The 16,437-nt window shown below is 43.5% G+C and overlaps 1 protein-coding gene across 3 annotated transcripts in view; it reads right to left on the bottom strand.

Moving 5' to 3' along the window:
• The window catches only part of GAD1 (glutamate decarboxylase 1), a 184,682-nt gene that overhangs the window by 18,985 nt on the left and 149,260 nt on the right, over positions 1–16,437 (bottom strand). For all 3 annotated transcript variants that reach the window (XM_077447979.1, XM_077447980.1, XM_077447978.1), the window contains 3 exons: positions 16,087–16,141; positions 12,067–12,183; positions 11,901–11,965 (listed from right to left, as the gene is read on the bottom strand). In XM_077447979.1, the coding sequence (XP_077304105.1) occupies positions 11,901–11,965; positions 12,067–12,183; positions 16,087–16,141 (237 nt within the window). The remainder of the gene's footprint in view (positions 1–11,900; positions 11,966–12,066; positions 12,184–16,086; positions 16,142–16,437) is intronic.

Raw genomic sequence — 16,437 nt, 5'->3', positions numbered from 1 at the left:
TATAAATATATTTTACATTTACTTTTGACTGTTAAGGTTCTCAATGTCTGCTGTACATATATTTTTATGCTATTTTCATTTATTTCAGTATTATCAAAATTCAATCACTTCTGGCTCCTCCACCAGTTTTTATATTTCCTATAAAGCAGATTGGCAGATATTGTTTAAGGATTTGTGTTTCTTTTGGTCATTAGGTGGCACTGCATATTGATTTCTATGCAGTAGCATTTGTTTCCAGCAAGACTTTGGGTTTTCCCAGATATATATATAGTATGAGCATGATGGATACTGTCTAGCCAGTCCCCTGATGATGTCATCCATGGCATGACTTTATTATGCACAGTTTCTGACTCTTGAGCATCTGCATGCTTGGAATAAGCAAAGCATTAGTGTGGATTTTAAATGTGAGTGCACATTTTTCTCTTAATAAAGTAATTTTTATTTTTTAAATATCTACTTAAGGACCGGGCCTCTTTTTCAGACTCAGTGTTTACATGCTTAAAACAGTTTTTTTGCTAGAAAATTACTTAGAACCCCCAAACATTATATATTGTTTTTTTCTAACACCCTAGAGAATAAAATGGCGGTCATTGCAATACTTTTTTTCACACCGTATTTGCACAGCGGTCTTACAAGCGCACTTTTTTTTGAAAAAAATCACTTTTTTGAATAAGAAAATAAGACACCAGTAAAATTAGCCCAATTTTTTTATATTGTGAAAGATAATGTTATGGCAAGTAAATTGATACCCAACATGTCACACTTCAAAATTGTGCCCACTCGTGGAATGGCATCAAACTTTTACCCTCAAAAATCTCCATAAGCGACATTTAAAAAATTCTACAGGTTGCATGTTTTGCATTATAGAGGAGGTCTAGGGGTAGAATTATTGCTCTCGCTCTACCGATCGTGGCGATACCTCAAATGTGTGGTTTGACTACCATTTTCATATGCGAGCGCTACTCACGTATGCGTTCGCTTCTGCACGCGAGCTCGTCGGGATGGGTTGTTTTAAAAAAAAATGTTTTTCTTATTTATTTTAATTGATTTTATTTATGGACATGGCGCACAGCATCTCCAAATCAATATTTACAGAAGATGGAGGTGCCAATATTAACGTACATGCAAATGCATGGGTTGAACAGGTACACCTTTAAACTTGACACATTTTTTACGCTGGTTCACCTTTTAAGGAGATTTGCACACAGGTCATGTTAGCATATTATGTTGCCAACATGTGACATGCACCTTGTTAAAATTATGTAAAAAGACTCTCACTCCTCTAGCTCCTCCTAAAAGGGCATTTAACCATCCTTCTCTAATGCATATGATTTCCTTGGGCTAGCTTTTGCTTTTTAAAGGGGAATGCCACACTCCATTCTCCAATGCTCTTGTCTCCCCCTCTAACCCCTTGGATTTTCATCTGCTAACTTTTGCTTTTAAAGGGGAACTCCACACTCCATTTTACAATGCTGTTGCCTTCCCCTTTAACCCCTTGGATTTCCATGGATTTCCATGGGCTAACTTTTGCTTTTAAAGGGGAACTCCACACTCCACTCCTATTCTCCAAAGGCCGTGAGCTGCCTTCACCAATCCAAACCACATCCCTTTTGAGAGCATACAACAGGGCCAGCTAGAAAAGGGGCAAGAAGAGTGATCACCCAACCCCCTCCTGAACTATACAAAGCCACATTCATTCAACATCGCTGGCTGCATTTGGGGCATGTTGGGCTCAGCCCAATAGCAACCACAAAGCACCTTGTATCCACTAGTTTAAAGGGATTTTCCACATTCCATAAAGCCCCCTGTTTGCAGACCCCCACAACCCCAGTCTAGGGTTGTGTGGAAGAGGCCCTTGTCCCCCTGAATATGGGAACAAGGTAGTTGACTTTTGGGTCTGTGTCTGTGTGTGTTTGTGTGTGTGTGTGTGTTTAGAGAGTACATTTGGGTGTCCTTATAGAGTTTGTAACATGTATTTTCTCTTTGTATTTTGTTTGTTATGTCTTAGCAAAACAGAAGTATTTTTTACTTTTGTTTATTTTTTGTTTGTCTTTTCACTGAAATATTTTTGATGTTGTCAATGTTTGTAGGTTATTAGTCTTACTTTGATTTAATTGTCTGTGCTGCATTATTTTGCAAAATCTTCCTCAAGATGTTGTGACTAATAAATGTTTAAATCCTTAAGAGACTGTACATGTGTGGGCACAGTCCTTTTAACTCCTGTTCATTTCCTCTGCAAAATGGTCAGACCTCAAAACCATATTCTGTTAGTGTCTCAAATTAACATACATTTTTGCTTTCCGTGGCCTTTTCCCTGTTCCTGTTCCTGTTTTGTTGACCAATAAAATCTGTAGCAAATTTTTATGTTTTATGTGTTTTGTTAATAAGTTGTTTTGCAGATCATGCTCAATCCAAGTAATGCATTTTACACCCCCCCCCCCCCCCCAAACAATTTTCATGCAACAGATTTCCCAGCTGCAGCTTAAGTAGGCTGATTGGCATGGCAAAACAAAAAAGGTGTGATTCGTCTAAAAGCTACTTTCCTGGTGCCTTCATGGTAGCAAATGCATGGATTGTGAGTATGCTGCCATAGGCACCAGGAAAGGAAAATTACAGAGAGGTAAGTATTCCATTTTCCATTTTAGCACAGTGGTTCTAAGCCTCAGTCCTCAAGTATCCCTGACAGGACATGTTTTGGGAATTTATCTTAGCTAAAATAGCTGTCCACAATACCAAGCCATTGACTGTGATTTAAAGCACCTGAGGGGTATTTGAGGACAGGGTTAAGATCCACTGATTTAGAGCACTGAGCTAAAATCTAGCTCAAGACAATCCTATTCTAATTTAGGGAAACCAAATGAGTGTTATAATGCCTGCTTATCTTTTTTAGGTTGGGTTTTGTGTCCCTTTTCTAAAAATTGGCTTCACTTCCTGTCACATAGTCAAACAAGAAGTGAGGGTAAAACCCTACCAATGTCTTTCCTTGGGGACACACAGGTCAATCTGACTAGCGTCCTTATTAGGCATCATACCCCCAATTATTAAAGGCAAATCCACTCTGCAATACAAGTGTACTCACTGTAAATCTGAGGGGGTGCACTGGTGATTTTATCATCCAATCATGTAGAAGCAAAGATGCCATTTTGTTTTCCATGCATGCCCCCCTCGGATCTCCAGCAACTGCATTCCAAGTGCAATTGTAGTGCAAAGTGGATTTGCCTTTAGTAAATAAACCCCAAAGTCCAAGATACCTAATAATTTGGGGTTACAGAGCAAAATGCTAGAGTGCAATTTACCTAATGGGAAAACTATTTAGATTGACCTGTGTGTCACAAGAAAAGACATTGGTAGGGTTTTACCCTCACTTCCTGTTTGGCTATGTGACAGGAAGTGAATACATTTGAAGGAGAAACTGGCAAAATTTGCGAGGTGTCTTCACCCTATCAGGGGTGTAGACCTCCCCAAAAACTGACAAGACTTCTAATCCCTCTGCACTCTATCCCCAAGAAAAAATAAGAAAGGATTTCATTTAGCTTAACTCTGCAAAGACACATTCCTAAGTTCAACTGTGATGCATGTCAATGGCCCATTTAGACCTTGTTTAATAGAAAACACCAGTTGCCTTTCACTATAAACATTTGTTAGTCCAGTCCTGGAAATCTGCATCTGCTTTACTATTAATCGCCATAAAAATTGGGTTCCTGCAATTAGATGCGCCAAATGCATCTAGATGAGCGACCGCTGTGTATGCAAGATGCACAACTGCTATGTGTGTGGAGGTATGTACCCACTATCTGGTTCTGGAAGCGGTGGCCAGCACACAGGAATGACATCATGCCCCTCCAAGAAGTTGCTTGTACTGCTACCAGGGGTGCAACGGATCAAAAAACTCACGGATCGGATCGTTCCTCGGATCAGGGTCACGGATCGGATCATTTTTCGGATCAGCAAATAATAATTTAATTTTCAAAAACCTGTTAAAATTCCACCACCATATAGTCCCCACTGTAATATCCACAATCTCCCCACTGTAATATTGGCTGAGTACTGCTGGGTACGGCTGGGCACGGCTGAGTATGGCTGGGCACGACTGAGTATGGCTGGGTATCACAGAGTATTGGCAGGCAGGGAATTGCTGAGTATTGGCAGGGTATTGGCAGGCAGGGTATTGCTTATTATTGGCAGGCATGGTATTGCTGATTATTGGCAGGCAGGGTATATTGCTGAGTATTGCTGAGTATTGGCAGGGTATCGCAGAGTATTGGCTGGGTATCGCAGAGTATTGGCAGGGTATCACAGAGTATTGGCTGGGTATCGCAGAGTATTGGCAGGGTATCGCTAGAGTATTGGCAGGGTATCGCTAGAGTATTGGCAGGGTATCGCAGAGTATTGCTAGAGTATTGGGGTATTGCTAGAGTATTGGCAGGGTATCGCAGAGTATTGCTAGAGTATTGGGGTATTGCTAGAGTATTGGGGTATTGCAGAGTATTGCTAGAGTATTGGGGTACTGCAGAGTATTGAGGTACTGCAGAGTATTGCTAGAGTATTGGGGTACTGCAGAGTATTGGGGTATTGCAGAGTATTGCTAGAGTATTGGAGTACTGCAGAGTATTGGGGTACTGCAGAGTACTGCAGAGTATTGCTAGAGTATTGGGGTACTGCAGAGTATTGGGGTATTGCAGAGTATTGGGGTATTGCAGAGTATTGCTAGAGTATTGGGGTACTGCAGAGTATTGCTAGAGTATTGGGGTACTGCAGAGTATTGGCTGGGTATTGCTGGGTATTGCTAGAGTATTGGGGTACTGCAGAGTATTGGCAGGGTATTGCTGGGTACTGCAGGGTATGGAGGGGTGGCTGCTTCCATCTCAGGATCTCTCCCCTCCACTGTACAGGTTAGTACGGAGAGGGGAGAGAGGAACCGACGTCATTACATGACGCCGGTTTGTTTACAAGTGATCGCTCCGTCGGAGCAATCAGTGTAAACAGTCTGGGTGTAGAAAGATGGCCGCTTTCCTAAGGCCGAGACTGCGGAGCGCTCCGCGGATCGCGGCATGTGCCAATCCGAGCGGGGTGACCCGTTCGGATCACGGATCGGTGACGACCCGTTGCACCCCTAACTGCTACTAATTTCTTCCCACCACCATGCCCCACTCACTGTTCTGAGGAAGAGATGATCCTTATTTGCAAATTAAGATAATTTTTTATTTATTTTTACATGGGGTGGTGTTTGTGTGGGTCATGTGTGTATGCCTAAATGATTTGGCCTCAAAACACACACCTACTTCCTGTGTACAGATTCACTTCCGGATCAATGTATATTGCTTCCTGCTTCAGTGTGTGTGTGTGTATATATAGATATATCTATAGATGTAGGTTCTTGTGTCCACCAGCAGAGAGAAGTTGGGTAGATGCCACAATAATGGTCTAGAACAGGGGTCTTCAAACTACGGCCCTCCAGTTGTTCAGGAACTACAATTCCCATCATGCCTAGTCATGTCGGGGAATATCAGTTTTACAATGCCTCATGGGATGTGTAGTTCTGCAACAGCTGGATAGCTGTAGTTTGAAGATTTCTGATCACGCTAACATGTCTTGAAAAAAGGTGTTTTCTTATGTGCCTTGTATAATGCCCAAGAAATATCGTTTGGAAAATACAAGTGGGTCATGGCACATCTACATTTCCAAATTTGTCACTTAAGATGGTCATGCACTATGCAATCTGATTGGCCAATCTCTGAACAACTTGATATTTAGCCAAAATAGGTAATAGGAAGACACACTTGAACAATTAATTCAAATTATAGGAAATCAAACAGGCTCTTACACTAAACCTAATTTATTTAAGATCTAACTGATTGCAGTGTATGGTCACTTTTAACCGCATGTCGACCAGCTGCCCCAGTTATACTGTGGCAACATGGCTCAGCTGCGTGAATCGCTGTCACGGTACGTCAATACCATAGAGGGCCATGAAGCCAATGCTAGTTTCTGGGCCAGGCTCCCGCAATCGCTCGGGGCACATGGAGAACCAGGATCCGTTTGTATAAACACACAGTTTCCGGTTCTCTGAGGGGAGAACAGACGTCTCGTCTGTTCATACAGAGTATGAACAGCGATCTGTCATCTCCCCTCCACAGTCCCATCTCCCCTTCAGTTAAAACACACAATAGGACACACTTAACCCCTTCTCTGCCAGTGACATTTTTACAGTAATCAATGCAATTTTATAGCACTGATCGCTGTAAAAATTACAATGGTCCCAAAAATGTGTCAAAATTGTCCGATGTGTCCCAATAAAATTTGCAGATCGCCACCATTACTAGTAAAAAAAAAACATAAAATGATCCCCTATTTTGTAGCTGTTAGAACTTTTGGGCAAACCAATCAATATACGGTTATTGAGATTTTTTTTACCAAAAATATGTAGAAGAATACATATCGGCCTAAACTGAGGGAAAAAAAATAGTTTTTTTTTATATATATATATTTTGGGGGATATTTATTATAGCAAAACGTAAAAAATATTGCTTTTTTTTCAAAATTGACGCTTTTTTTTGTTTATAGCGCAAAAAATAAAAACTGCAGAGGTGATCAAATACCACCAAAAGAAAGCTGTATTTGTGGGAAAAAAAGACATCAATTTTGTATGGAAGCCACGTCGCATGACTGTGCAATTGTCAGTTAAAGCAACGCAGTGCCAAATCGCAAAAAGTGTTTCGGTCTTTGGGCAGCCAAATGGTCCGGGGCAAATGGTTAAAGATCAAGATCTGAAAATATTAATTTATTGAGTTCAGAAACACTTCACTGTTCTTTGTAATGTATTGAAAGATTTGGGTAAAAAAAAAGAAAAGAACACATTTCAAAGATATATTAGAAGTGATAGAAATCAAATTAACATCAAAAGGGTTAATTAACTGAGAACACCTATTGCTTAACAAGACACATCCAATGAGATAAAATTAACCAATTGTATTGGGTATGCGCTATTATCAATGAGAAAACCGTAGTTACACTAGTGCCAGTTGCAGTTTACATACGCGGGTATTTATTATCACCATTTGCGCTTCTATGTGCGCAAGTTCGCAAGTTCGATTAATGAATTTTACGGCGCACCAATTAATGTACAAACTGGTGTAGTTCCTTCTTCTTAGTAAATCATCCCCAAGGTCTTGAACTTTCTGTGTTTTATCTCGTATTGCTATGAGTACCTGCTGATTACAAGTGATAGCAGAAACTGGTTTCCAGTGGAGGCATTATTCACATAAATAAAGATTTGTTTTGATGATAAAACTCAAACTCAACTAGAATGCTTTACCTTGTAAGTAAAATTATTATTTAGAATTTTTATGGTTCACATATTCTTCAGAAAAAAACCCCCAATATATCCAGGAAAGTGACACCACTACTCACTGTGATATGAATGAGCCTCATCATACAGGCGAGGTTTTCTCATTATGATTTGAATGAGCCTCATCATAAAGGTGAGGCTTTTTCTGTCTATCAATGACAATGCTATGCAATGCAAATAAATGATTGGCTCACAGCATTGGGAGCTTTCAGCTTGATATATGTATACAAAAGATTATAAGCGTTTATATAAAAATATATATATTTATTTTGAGTAAATATAGTAGCAATATTTTAAAACAAAATTAATGATTTCTGAATGAATAACCAAGGGATGAGATTTTCATTTGTATAGAGTTCTCCATTTAATCAATTGTAGCTAACACAATACATTTCCACATTACCCCCTATTAAAGCTAATAAAAAGTGCAAAATGATTTGTTGCTTAGAGCAGCTTAAAGCCTTTTTCTGCTGATTTTTGTCTTCAGATTTACCAAAACCATGTAGTAGAAGGGCCTGCCTGATTGCATACAAATTGAAACTTCTAAGGTTTGACCTCATATTATATGGTTTTGGTAAATCTGAAGGAAAAAATCAGTAGAAAATCTGATAGCGTGTATGGGGCTTAAGTTGTCACATGACTACTGTCCTTTGGTCTACTGCGCAAAATGGGCAATTCCTATGGCCTTAAAACTAGACGTTGTTTTTTTTGTGCACATTAGAAATAAACTAGACCAAATATGTTTTTTGTTTCCTTTTGGTATTTAGAAATATGTTTCCTATGCGCAGTCACGTTTTTATTTTTAGCTTAAGGGCTCCTGTAGAATAAAATTATGATTTGTAAATGAATATACAATGTGTGTATCTTATATAACACAACACAGCATGTCCTCCCTGTCCCTTGCCTGGAGGGCTCATGCTCTGCTACAATAGACCCCTTGATGGATATAGCAATAGATGTTCGCTCGTATTTTTTATTTCAGCAGCCTTATTTTTACTGACGTTTTTGTCAAATTTCAGTGGGGCAAGTAAACAGGTCATGTCACAGTGCCTTGCCCACAGGCAATGGAAAAAGGGCAAGGCAGGAACTTTGGTTGGTTGGTCACTGTCTGATCAATACATACTAATGAGAAGAGTGATATTACACATGACAGTTTTCTCTCGTTATAGAGAAAGAGAGGCATCACAATGTCCTGCACTCTGACCATGTTGGCATATCTTTGCAAAATGTGACCCGTTTCACATCTTCCAGAGGAAATGCTAAAGTACTGGATCACTGATGATGGCCAAGCTTGGAACAAAGATATGTCTATTTACTGCATGCACTTCAGGGAAGCAGATGTGCTTATGTATTAATTTCAATACCTATGAAATGTTACAAAAGATTCACATTATTTATTGAAGCCAATGTCTTTTCTTTGGCTGCCTGGTAATCAGCAATTGGATTCATTTTCTTTTGTTAACATTCATACTGAGCAAGGGTCTTCAAACTTTCTAAAGAAAGGATCAGTTTATTGTCCTTCAGACTTTGGGGGGTCAAACTGTGGCCAGGTGGAGTAGAAAATGTTCCAGCATGAGTGGGAGTAACAATTCATCAGTCTTATGCCGCGTACACATGATCAGACTATCTGGCGGTCCAGAGTCCGGCGGACAATCCGGCCGTCTGTGCGCTAGTCCACCGGACTTTTGAAATTAACGGACTTTCCTGCACACGGAGAAAAGTCCGTTAATTTTGAACGTGGCTCCAGGTAGACAGGACTAGCGCAGGAGGTCAAGGTCGCCGGCTCCATGGGCGAGATTAACACCTCGCTAGCTTCGTCACCTGGTATGAACTTAAAGGGGAAGTCCTACACCTAAAAAACGGCGTGGGGGTCCCCCCAAAGTCCATATAAGACCCTTATCCGAGCATGCAACCCGACCAGTCAGGAAAGGTGGTGGGGCCGAGCGAGCGCCCTCCCCCCGAGCCGTACCAGGCCGCGTGCCCTCAATATGGGGGATGCTTTGGGGAAGGGGGGCCCTGCGGGCCCCCCACCCCAAAGCACCTTGTCCCCATGTTGATGAGGACAAGGGCTTCTTCCCGACAACCCTGGCCATTGATTGTCGGGGTCTGTCGGGTGGGGGGCTTATCGGAATCCGGGAGCCCCCTTTAATAAGGGGGCCCCCAGATACCAACCCCCCACCCTATGTGAATGAGTATTGGGGTACAATGTACCCCTACCCATTCACCTGGTGAAAAAAATGTAAATAAAACACAACACAAGGTTTCAAAATAATTTATTGCACAGCTCCGGCCGTCTTGGGGGGGTCTTCACGCCGGAATCCTCCACTATCTTCTGCTAGCAATTTTACTAGCGGAGGAGCCGGCTTTCTTCTTCGTTGCCACCCGGGGGTCTTCTTCCGACTTTGGGGGTCTTGTCCTCCTCTTCAGGGGTCTTGTCCCCCTCTTCGGTTCTTCTTGCTGGGCCTCCGCTTTCTTCCTTTAGCTCTTTTACTAGCGGTGGCCTGGTCTTCTGTCGCCGCCGCCTCTTCTTCCGACTTCGGGGGTCTTGTCTCCCTCTTCAGTTCTTCTTGCTGGGCCTCCGCTCCTTCTTCCAGCACTTTTACTAGCGGTGGCCCGGTCTTCTGTCGCCGCCACCTTCTCTTCTTCTTCTTCTTCTTCCTTGAGATGTTGACTCGACGCTCCCTCTGGCCGCAATGACAGGGACGCAGTGTGCGGCGACTTATATAGGGACAATGGGCAGGATCACGTGTCCCCGACCCTTATGATGTCACAGTCCCAGAGAATGCACCCCCCATGTTGAGGGCACGCGGCCTGGTATGGCTCGGGGGGGGGGGGGGGGCGCTCGCTCGCCCCCACCCCCTTTCCTGGCCGGCCGGGTTGCGTGCTCATATAAGGGTCTTATATGGACTTTGGGGAGGACCCCCATGCCATTGACATTGACTTCCTTCGCTAGTCCCGGCTACCTGGAGCCGTGTTCATAATGAACGGACTTTCCTCCGTGTGTGGACAAGTCCGTTCATTTCAAAAGTACAGCGGACTCCCACCATAGCCCGGTTGTGTGTGGGCAGGTCCGCTCGTTCGGAAAGTCCGTCAGACTTTCCGGCCGGTTTGTCCGCCAGACTAAGTCCGCCGGATAGTCTGATCGTGTATACGCAGCATTAGTGGTCACATGGGAATAAAAAAAAATTACATTATGCCTGTGGTCAGTAGAAGGAAGAATATTACCCCATCATTGCTATTAGTGGGAGGAATAGTGATACATTGTTGGAGTCAGTTGGAGGTATAGTGCCCCATCATTGGTTTCAATGGGAGCAATAGTGCCCCATTGTTGGTATCAAAGTGAAGAAAAGTGCCCCATCATGGATGTCACTGAGAGAAATTATGCAACATTGTTGGTGTCAGTGAAAGGAATAGTGACCCATTATTGAATAGCAGGAGTGGGAAGAATTATGTCCCACCATTGGTGTCAGTGGAAGAAATGACGCCTCATTGTTGCATCAATAGGAGGAAAGGAATAATGCCCTGTATTAGTGGGAGAAATGGTGCCCCAAGGGAAGCATAAATGCAAGCAAAGGGCTACATCTGGCCCACGGGTTGCAGTTTGGAAACGACTGATACATGGGAATCGTATTGGTCTAAGGTAGAATAGACTATCTGCAATACCAAATTTCACCAGCAGGTGGGACTGCAGGCTGAAACTACATGCAGCTTTAAGTGACAAGCAGCATGGGCTTTGGGCTGAATGGAGGGAGGAGGAGGAGGAGGAGGGAGGAGAAGGGGGGGGGGGGGGGGTTGTGTTACTCCAGTTTTGAAAGCAGTTTTTAAAAAAAGGTTTACATTAACTGTTAAGGCTGTTTTTAAAATAAATGACAAAATGTAAATCAACTATAATTAATGCAGGCTTTCTGGAATTATGCTTTCATTGTCAAAGGACCCTAAACAGCTTTGATGCCATAATAGCTATGTGTCCATAATGATGTAGTTGGCGCCCACTCAGATTTCTGTACCTGATGAGTCATCTCATGGCCCTGCATTATAATTTGGACATCCAGAAGTCTCCTTTGATTCCTAATAGTTTACTTGGCCTAGTCCTGACTGACTGAGAGCAAGCACCACACAATGTCATATCCCCTGTCTTCTCTGTCTGCATGCTGGCAAGGTGGCAAATAACAGGTGTCTGATAGAAACAAGCTTAGTAAGGCCCTTTTCACAAGGGCTTTCCGATCGGTCCACCTGTCAGTTTTTTAGGTACACCTGAGTGGACTCTGCGTTCACTCCCATGGAGCAGCGGATGTCAGCAGTGAAATGTCCTCTGACACCCGCCGCTATCTGATCAGGTCCTGTCCATGAAATCCAGACAGAGGGTGACCCTACTTTCCATCCATCTGGCGGATTGGATCGGATCGCATGAAAATGGACAGGTCCATCTCTGCACAGTGAGCAGAGATGGACCCGTCATCCACCTGCTATGGGGGGAATCAGCGGAGCGACCGCCCATGCGAAAGGACCCTTACTTTGTAAATGATATTAACAAATATAATTGTGCACTTACCTTTCTATTCCATTTAGTTTATGGCGATGCTTCCTAGACATGAGTAGTCCACCTCCCCAAGCAGCCTGTACCGATAAAAAAGAATACATGTCAAGTGACAGTAACTGACAAGAAGACTGGCTTTAGGACTGACGAGTAAATAGAACAATGTGTGTTCTGTACTTACATCCACGTGAAGCCAAAGGTTGTACTTCTCACATATGTCTGCAATTTCATCTATGGGGTCAAACGCTCCGTATACTGTTGTCCCAGCTGTAGCATTTACATAAAGTGGGACATGTCCCTATAATATACACAGTGATGTAAGTATACATGTACTGTAATTGCTATATTAATCCTGTAAAAAATATATATATTTTAGAATATACTGTATGAGCCCTGAAACTAGTGCTAAAGATCTATGTACATAAAGTAATAAAAGGAAGGACCCCTACACAAATGTTTCAAGCACCACTGAATGCATTTATAAAACATACAAAGTTTTTTATTGCAACAAATGTGTAGCAAATAAATAGCAAAAAAAAAAAAAAAAAGAATAACATTTAAAAGAAGATACTATTTAGGTTATATTTGTAGGAACGTGTTGTGGTGAAGGGCTTTATCGTGTGTTTCTGCAAGCCGTGGTAATGCACATAACATGTATTGTGCCGCGTACACACGATCAAACAATCGGGTGGAAAAGTCCGGCAAACTCAAGTCCGCCGGACAATCCCCCCGTGTGTAGCCTCCGGCGTACTTTTTTCACCCGAAAGTACGGCGGACTTAGAAAGTAGTTTTGCACTCCAATCTTCCCACTGGACTTGCATTTCGGGCAGACAATCTGGCCGTGCGTATGCCAGTCCGCCGTACTTTTGAAATGAGCGGACTTTTCCCGCCCGGAGAAAAGTTCGCTCATTTTGAGCGGGTCTCCAGGTAGGCTGGCCCCCGCCACCTGGTATGGTATTATCAGACCCTTGTCCGAGCACGCTACCCGGCCGGCCAGGAAAGGGGGGGGACGAGCGAGCGACCCCCCCCCCCTGAGCCGTACCAGGCCGCGTGCCCTCAACATGGGGGGTGCCTTAGGGAAGGGGAGGGCCGCGCGGCCCCCCCACCCCAAAGCACCTTGTGTCTGGCAGAAGAACCGAAGAGGGGGACAAGAACCCCAAAGTTGGAAGAAGAGGCCGGCGGCGAGGAAGAAAGCCGGACTCCTCCGCTAGTAAAAGAGCTAGCAGAAGATAGCGGAGGAGTCCGGCGAGAAGACCCCCGAAGACGGAAGACCCCCGGAGCTGTGCAATAAACTATTTTTACCCTGTGTTGTGTTTTTTTTTGTACTTTTTTCACAGGTGAATGGGTAGGGGTACATTGTACCCCATACTCATTCACATAGGGTGGGGGGCCGGTATCCGGGGGCCCCCTTATTAAAGGGGGCTCCGGGATTCCGATAAGCCCCCCGCCCACAGACCCCGACAACCAACGGCCAGGGTTGACGGGAAGAGGCCCTTGTCCTCATCAACATGGGTACAAGCTGCGGCCCCCCCTTCCCTAAGGCACCCCCCATGTTGAGGGCACGCGGCCTGGTACGGCTCGCTCGTCCCCCCCTTTCCTGGCCGGCCGGGTAGCGTGCTTGGACAAGCGTCTGATGTGGACGTAGGGGGGAACCCCACTCCGATTTTTTCTGGCATTGGGGTTCCCCTTTAAGTCCATACCAGGTGGTGGGGCCAGTGACGTCTCCTTCGCGGGCCCCGCCTATCTGGAGACACGCTCGAAATGAGTGGACTTTCCTCCGCGTGTGTGGGCGAGTCCGTTCATTTCAAAAGTACGGCGGATAGTACAGCAGACTTAGTACGCCATATTAGTCCGCTGAAAAAGTACCGTGTGTGTGGGCAAGTAGCCCGTTCGGAAAGTCGGATGGACAGTCCGGCGGGAAGTCCGCCAAACTAAGTCCGCCGGATAGTCGGCTACGTGTGTACGCGGCATTAGTGTGTTGCAGTGCCATTCATATTGAATAGCACACTAATGCACTAAGAAAATGCATCTGCGCTATGTTACAAAAGAAGGGTCACGTTAGATATTTGCTGTGTCAAGGTGCATTGGCAACCCAATTATTTAAATGGGCTTCCATAATGCAACACATATTAAAGCAATGCAAATAAGTTAATAGGTCCAAAGACACAAACTACAATAGCGCCCTTCATACCTCTATAGGTTAACTCAGATGCCAAATAGATCTTACTTCTTACCACTTTTGGGTCCCCATAAGCTTGCTTTACTTGACTGCTGATTTCTTTATGGTTCTCTCTACTGGCTGTTCAGATCTGCTTACACTTTTGATTTTGCATTAACTTTTGTTGTTATAAGTTATTTGTTCTGGAATTCACATTTTAGGTACATCCCACTGACCAATTGCACCTGTTGTGATATTTTCTAATTGTAGCATTTGAAGTAATTCTGAACAGACATGTTTTAAAAAAAATAAAATTAACATGTCATACCTGCTCTGTGCAGTGGTTTTGCAGAAAGCAGCCTCAATCCTCCTTTTCTCTGGTCCCCCGCCGATGTTCCTGGCTCCTCCCCCCGCAGAGTGAACCCAAAAGCAAGCCACTTGCTATGCGGGGCACTCGTGTGGGCTCACTCCCAAGCCTCTCTATTTGCATCTGTTGACCTAGGTAGTGGGACTTGGCCCTGCCCCCATCCTTTTGTCAATGGCTCCTGCTGCTGTCTCTGAGCCAATGAGGAGGGAGAGAGCAGAAAGAGCCTCTGCTCTTGTGCACATTGTTGGATCGAGATTGGGTTTAGGTAAGTATTGGGGGCCTGGGGGGAGGGAACTATATGCAGAAGGTTTTAGAACCACTTCAATGCAAAGAATACATTAAAGTGGCGGTAAAGTCAGAAAGTTATTAATCTTAATGCATTTTATGCATTAGGATAAAACGCCTTCTGTGTGCAGCAGCCCCCCTCAGCCCCTCTAATACTTACCTGAGGTCCACCTAGATCTAGCTATGTTGCAGGAGTGTCTCAGCTGCCCGGGACTCTTCTCCTCATTGGCAGAGACAGCAGTGCGGCACCATTGGCTCCCGCTGCTGTCAATCAAAATCAGTCAGCCAAAGAGGAGAGAAAGGGGGCTAGGCCGGGCTGTGGCTCCGTGTCTGAATGGACACATGGAGCTGTGGCTCTGCTTGGGTGCCCCCATAACAAGCTGCTTGCTGTGGGGGCACTCAACAGGAGGGAGGGACCAGGAGCACTGAAGAGGGACCCAAGAAAAGGAGGATTGGGGCTGCTCTGTTCTAAAAAAAATTTGACTTTAGTACCACTTTAAGGTAAAATATCTTCTGGATTTAGAACATCTTTTTTGTACCGATTTGTTTTTATTGAGAGAGCTTACTCCCTACATTTGATACCATCACCACCTCTGAAGTCATGTAGGCTTTAGAGAAAACAAATAACTATATAGAGCAGGCTTTCTCAACCTTTTCAACACAGAGGAACCCTTAAATTAACCTTTCGGTTTCAGGGAACCCCTGATAAAAATTATTATATCTACAACTCATGATAAATTAGTGTGATGGTCAGTGGGAAGAATGCTGCTTACACTTGTGGTCATTGGGAAGAGTTACCCCTTATATGTGGCTTAAAATATCAATGGTGTCAGTGGGAACTTATCAAAGAGGCAGAAATTGCTCATTGCTCAAGGAACCCCTAGCAACCTCTGAAGGAACCCTGGTTGAGAAACCCTGATCTAGAGGGAGGAATGGTCTGTCATCTATGAATTGTCTTATTAGTTCAGCATTTCTGAATGCCAAAGAAAAATAGAGTGGGTGCAGTTAGGTATTAGACACCAGAACAGCTAATATGGTTGTACATTTCACTTTACAGCTGAGTGAGCAATCCACAATTTGTAGGTATAATGTATTTATAATGCATTCTCTACTTTATCTATAAAGAGGCTACTTAATAAAAATTGGAAACAAAAAACAAACAGAAGAGTGAAAAATGACAGTTTTCCATATCAGCCAGTCAGATTTCACCTTTCGTGTTATGGAATTCTGAGTGATTACTGAGGGCAACAGTTCTTTTTATGCTCATTTATTCCTATTTTTATAAAAGGAGAAGCCCCAGATTGATCCCCCCCCCCCAACTTACTCTACCTCCAGTCGGTGTTTAAAGTCACTGATTTCACTACAAGTAAGCTTTTACTAATTCTACCAACCTTTTGTTTAGCTTCAAGGATTTTGGCTTCCAAGTCAGCAGGAATGATCTTTCCTCTGTAATTATAGCAGAAATTGTCAGGTGTGAAATGAGACAGACACACAGAACATCAGCTGCAGAAAATGCTATTTAATAGGGCTTTTTACACAGGCCATTAGTGTTGTGACACATGGCAGTGTGATGTCCCTCCCTCACTACAATAAGGAATATTTCATCCATTAAATACATTTAAAGGGCTAGATAATTTCAGAACAAATATTAGAGGCTGTAGTCTTTAAAGTCATGTGAACCCAATCAATTTAAAATAGAAATGAAAGGCAAAACATTTGTGTATAGATATAAAAAACATTAT

This window comes from Lithobates pipiens, unplaced genomic scaffold, assembly GCF_037356315.1.
Source record: "Lithobates pipiens isolate NorthernLeopardFrog02 unplaced genomic scaffold, aLitPip1_a1.2 Scaffold_22, whole genome shotgun sequence".
NCBI lineage: Eukaryota > Metazoa > Chordata > Amphibia > Anura > Ranidae > Lithobates > Lithobates pipiens.
Note: the sequence above shows the minus strand (reverse complement) of the source record. Positions and strands in the feature narration are given on the sequence as shown.